This window comes from Haliaeetus leucocephalus, unplaced genomic scaffold (assembly GCF_000737465.1).
Source record: "Haliaeetus leucocephalus isolate CR32 unplaced genomic scaffold, Haliaeetus_leucocephalus-4.0 Scaffold751, whole genome shotgun sequence".
NCBI classification, from domain to species: Eukaryota; Metazoa; Chordata; class Aves; order Accipitriformes; family Accipitridae; genus Haliaeetus; species Haliaeetus leucocephalus.
In genome coordinates, this window is record NW_010973187.1 from 16,524,367 (window position 1) to 16,530,366 (window position 6,000).

The window sequence follows — 6,000 nt, forward strand, 5'->3', positions numbered from 1 at the left end:
ATCCTCAATAATTATGGCATTGAAGAAGTTCTTGTGCCTCAGAGATACGAGGACATCTAGGGTATATTGCTTTGGTGTTCAGCTTGATTTTTGGTAGAGAATATTTTGCATCTTTGCACTGAGCTAAAGAGCAGGAAAACAAAGCCTGTGTCCTGAAGTGGCAGAGCTACTCAAGCTAGTAGCACCAAGTCATCTGGATTTTTGGCCCTTTGAATCTCCTACATAGGAATGCATATTGTCCTTCCTGAGTGGAGCACACTTCTGTTTCCCCCTAATGGGCATCCTCCTCATCTTTTAGGTTCCTGTCCATTAATACACTGATTTTTTCATTGCCTCCTTCTCAGCCCCATGCCATTTATCATTGTAGCCTTTCTGGCTTGGGATGCAAATTATTCTGGAGTTGCAAGATAAAAATGCAATCAAATCGCGACTAGTCTAACAAGTTACCTCCCCTCAGTTGGGCTTTGGACTGTTGAACATGATCTGTAAGCTAAGGCATTTTAACTCGAGATGGAGCATGGTAAGTGAGCATGTACAGAGGCTTATAATGGCTCAGCTGATGTGAGGTAACTTCTTCATCACAAGATTTTGGTCATATTTGACCTACAGTCCCTACCTTGACTTTTGCATTTACTAAGCAAGAGGACAACACACAGCGTTCCACTACCAAAAAAAAAAAAGGAGAACAGGAGATAATTTTAGCATCTGTGCTGTGCACAGCAGGGCTCAGATGTTTAGGTATCACTATAAAATGATAATAATGAAAACAATCAAAAGCAGTTGTTCAGGAAGACATACCGTAGCAGACTGAGATTTTGAACTTCTATTTCTGGGACATACACTGCCATCTTTCTGCACAAACCTGTACTTCTGTCAGGATTAGAGGTAGTAATCTTCTTTATACCAATCAATAAACTTCCTTGCTTAGTAAAAAACCCATTTTCTCCATTATGAGCTACTGTCATTACCACTGACTCTGGATAATTACTTATTCCACCCTGCTTACCGCCTGTATTATCAGCACAGAATTTAATGTACAGAGTCTGCACTGCTGAGTAATCAGTTGCCTGTAGGACACTTCAGTTTTGGTGAGGCTTTGCCCACAGTGTTCACCAAAACTCAATGCCTGGGGTTTTTTCAAACAGGCCCTCAATGGTCCATACATCTGATTATTTTGCTGCCACTTTTGGCATTAGATATTTCTATTAGTTCTTTGCTGAATGGTATCTATTGTATGCTCTGGATAACTGAATTAATAGTTTGCTGTTGGCCAAATAGCATAGCAAGAAACTTCTACCATATGTAACCCAAGTCCATTTTGAGGTGACCTTCAACAATAAAGTGCTTTTGAAATTTTGCCCTTACCTCTGGAGTAGGAAATACTGGCTGTATTCAGGTCACCTTCTATCAAGTGTTGCCACTATTCCTCTCCGTCGACGTTAGAGGGATCTAGGATCTGGTTCTTTATGGGCCAGCTGGCCTGGAGGCCCCAGACATTTTGCTGCAGATATAAAGATGAGTTTTAAACTATTCACACACAGCAATACTTCAGCAGTACCTCCTGCTCACAAACCATGAGAGGAGCTCTGAAGCATTTAGCGCTCCTGAAACTCTCCCCCAGGAATACTTCAGCTGCTTCCAGAGCCAAATGGCTCCTGCATCACCATAAAAACATCTATTACAGAACAGGTTGTGTTTACACTAAACTGAAGAGTGGGCTTAGACCTGCATGTAGGTGATGGTGAAAAATTATGCCACCACTTCTGTCTTCAGCAGAATTAGTCATCCGCAGGACTTGTAGCCTGCAGTGTGCAGCAAACACAAGCTATCTGAATGGGGAGTCGTCTTTTGACAAAGTAGATGGTTGTCAGCATCTGAGCTAGTGAGTGGAGAGAAGCGAGCACTTCCAGAGTGTCTTTTATCTCATCTTTAAGTGTGTAAAGGAGGTCAGGTTATTTGCACCTAAGATGACTGTTTTTCTCTATTAATTATAAAGGGTCAAATACTGACACTCCAAGTGTCCAAAAGTATAGGAGATGAATGCAACTCCATATAGTCTAGGCTAGTATTTTCACAAATTATGCTTATATTTCAACCATAAAAATTTTCTGATAAGAAGAAATTGTCCAGACAAAAGCTTACAAGTGCAATCCAGATATTTCACCTGTGTAGTTGCATATTTGCATGCTCAGACACATATGTTGTTGTCACTGTAGCAAATTGTCCTCTCTCTCCTGCAAAGGAAAAATGTGGCCAAGGTCTCCCAGTTTTGGCATGTTAGGCTAAGAACCCAAACTGGTTCCCCAATCAGAAATTTAGTAAGGTAGAACGTTCTTCACACTCTCACCAACCATGCTTGAGTTTGAAGTCTGAACCCCTACCTGGTAGGACAGTTCTAATGAACACAATGTTATTGATAAAAGACTAAGGTATTTCTCTTTCTTCAACATTCTAGCTTTTTGTGAGAGAACCTGAGAGAAGACTGGGAGCAAGAGGGAACATCCGCCAGCATGCCTTTTTCCGGGAAATAAACTGGGAAGCTTTAGAAGAAAGAAGGATGGAACCTCCTTTCAAACCAAGAGTGGTAAGGATGCATCTTCTTTCAGTTCTACCATCTCATGTCTTTCTTTCCCAAATCATTCATTCCGCAAATATTTAAACCCTCCAGCACATGCTAGCAATAAACCAAAGCCAGGACCTGCAGTAATGTTATAAACCCATTTATTTAGGGGCACAGTCCAAACTCTTCAGACATGGGTCTTTTTAATGTCAGAGACCTCAAATCCTGTTTAGATTCACAGAGTCAGCCTTTTAAAGGTGGGTAAATGTCTGCTTCACACTGGAATTAACAGTTTTAGGCACCAAGTGAAGGCTTTCAAAATGCCTTCAAATTTTCAGGATTATATCTTCTGGAGTTGCTCTGCACATGCAGTCTCTCTGACTAAAAGTAGATGGAGGACGTTGGTCTTGGGCCATCAGAATGGAAAGTGTTGACTCTTACTTAAATGTCCAAATGCAGATTAAATTGTTCACAGGCTGTCTGGTATGTTGTGTACACCAGATACAAGCAGCTGAAACCAACTACAGTTTGGATCTACCACAGCCTCACTCATTGTACAGTCGTTAGAAAGATAATTGTGAAGTACGTAAGTCTATTGGCTAGGCTGCCTGACCTGATCATCATGACTACTACTTTCTGATGGCTATAAGCCCAGGTCTGGCATGCCCACACCTGAGAAACCATAAATTATTCATCACTTTCTCAGTTACCATAGCAGGGGTCTGGATGCCACTTAAAACACCTTCCCTTAACCACATCAGTGCAACCCATTCTGTAAGGATTACCTTTCAGTGCACTGCAGAAGGTAAAGAAGGAAAAGCAGTTCAGGTAACCAAGTGGTCGGCTAAGTCAGGATAGTCCTGACTATTGATAACAGTCCTATTAAACTATTGAAGTCCTATTAATTACAATAATACAATTTAATTTGACAAGTGCATCATACTTTCATTTTACAGTCCTTCACAAGTGTTATTTAATTCATGGGTCCAGTCCGCTGTGTTATAAAGCTGTAACATCCCTGCCTGGCTGAATTAATGGATCACAGGCTCAGAGCCTCCTATATCATATTTATTCCCTTTACTACTTCAATAGGATGGTAATAAGCAAGTGATTAGCACTGGCTGCTGGATATTAAGAGCTCAGACAGAAGTTCACTGCAGCTTGACATGTTACTATACATCGTTTGAGCTGGAGTAACTAATCATAGTGCAAAAGGCCAAGAGCAAATGCATTGTGGGATCCCTGGCTGAGCTGAGCTTGCTCTCAACTAGTTGAGCTGAGCCCATAGGAAGCAGCCTGATAGGGCCAGTACCATTGTAATGAATATCTGAATATTAGTGGTTTGACATCAATTTTTTTCTTCCTTTTCTTGAAGAAATCTCCGAGTGACTGTAGCAACTTTGACAAGGAATTTCTAAATGAAAAACCTAGACTGTCCTGTGCTGACAGAGCGCTGATTAACAGCATGGACCAAAATATGTTCAGCAACTTTTCTTTCGTGAACCCTAAAATGGAGAAAATATTTTCCTGAGATCTGCCTTTCTGAAGGGATTCTCTGTAATGGTTTGAGTAACACTTTGTCAACTGAATACTATGCATGGTTATTTTTATCAAGAACCCACCAGAAAAACACCTCAGTGAAAGTTTGTACCATGCCTGGAGGCTTCCAGCTTATTCCAGTCTGTAGCAGATGCCAGCCACTCTTCACTAATGATGAAGTTTCTTTGTGGTATCTTCTGGTCTCTCTTCTCTCTTTTCCCAATGTTCTTGAAGTTGAGAGCATCTGAAAATGAGCAAGTGAAAAAACACGTTCCCCACTACTTGAACACACAGTCAATGGGTTTCTCTGTAAGAAAAAACAAGTATATTTGAACTTCTGGTGATAACAGTGCCCATTTCTTCAATTCTCACCTCGGCCCACCTCCTTCTGAAGGACAAGTGGTTTGCTCAAGGCCTGAGGGCATCTGGGAAGACTTCAGGCTGGGTGCTTTGGTAACCTCCACTTGTACATGTGCAGAATTGTGCATGTGTACACAGAAGTTTTGAAGAAGCAGTTTTACTTCCTAGACACTTTAAGAGTAATGTTCACAGGCGTTAGGATTCAATTTTGCTCCAGGAGGACAAAGAGACTTTGCAGGTGCCCATTCCAGCATTCTTAAATCTCAACCAGAGGCCCTGGAGCTGAGGACTCAACACCAAAGGAGGATCATTGGCATGGCAAGTGTCAAGATCAACACAGAAAACCAGTGGTTTACACTTAGTACTTGGTCAGGAAGGTTGGGAAGTTGCAGTCCAGCGGAAAACCTCAAGAACCCCTGTTCTAAAGCTTTAACTGTCCTCACACACGCCAGGCTCAGAGCAAAATCTGGACTTGGCTTTCTTGAGTTTTATCCTAAAACCTCATGAGAAAGGTGGAAGAGGTTTCCTCAAACCATTGTTTGGTCATAAAACTGGCCTTCCAGTCACGGCATTGGCATATTTTACTTGAAAGGTAGTAATCAGTCCTTGCAAAGGCTGATATACTTTCTATCGGTCTAAATGATGTCCCAACACTTTGGCACACGTGGTGGACATACATCAACAAGCTGCACCCAACAGTCACGGGGCAGGACAGCACATCAGGAGAGGGTGGTCCTCTCCTTCACCTTGTGACATTTTGCTGTTTGTTCTATCCCTTTGCAGTCCGTGGAAATGGAGATGGGTTTAAAAAAGTCTTTTCTGTGATCCTTTCATCATGGGTTCCTTTTAAATAAAGTTGCACTGTTTTCTAAGGTTGGAGAGATGTAGAACCTCCCAGTTACTGCTTGTCACTGAGAAACCAGTTAAAAACTCGGTCAAAATTAAGTCAAAGCCCAAAGAGAGGATTCTGTAATAGCTTAGACTTAGGCAGTCACCCAAGTTGGTGTTAGGGTCTATTTGAAGTGTATACATTTGGAGCTTCGTTGCATCAACCCCTCCAGTCCATGGAGAAGAGAAGCCCTAGAAGGTGAGTCATTCCAAAATCAGATTCCCTTCAGAGGTGCCTTTCTGGCTCTGCTGGACCAGGCTGTCAACTGGGACCTCCCAGCAGGATGAATGCAGCCTTGCAGGCGGTGCTGGGATATCGCTGGCAGTGACTGCAGGCACCAAATCCTGCAGGACCAAGAGCAGAAGTGCCTAACGTCGACAAGAAAAGCAGAGTGCCCTGAAAAAGGTTTCAGTCCAGTGATTCTTATGAAATCCTTGTTTGTGCTGTATGAAATGCAGGGGGCATCTGTGCTCACAGTTTGTGCAGCTGGTCATCATGTTTAACTAGAACGGTTAACAGGAATTTTTTAAATGCCAGTGCTGTTTGTACAGTTTAATAAAATGTTGTGTACAATTGGAAAATGGGCACTGAAGTGATTAAATAGGGACAAAGGACAAAGGTGCTTAGAAAAGCTGTTAAAATGGCTCTGTGC

General features: G+C 42.1%; 1 protein-coding gene across 1 annotated transcript in view; it reads left to right on the top strand.

Moving 5' to 3' along the window:
* The window catches only part of PRKCQ (protein kinase C, theta), a 44,257-nt gene extending 39,968 nt beyond the window's left edge, over positions 1-4,289 (top strand). The window contains exons 18-19 of the mRNA XM_010581013.1: positions 2,456-2,584; positions 3,936-4,289. Coding sequence (XP_010579315.1) covers positions 2,456-2,584; positions 3,936-4,091 — 285 coding nt within the window. The 3' untranslated portion in view covers positions 4,092-4,289. The remainder of the gene's footprint in view (positions 1-2,455; positions 2,585-3,935) is intronic.
* The last annotated feature ends 1,711 nt before the right edge of the window (positions 4,290-6,000 follow it).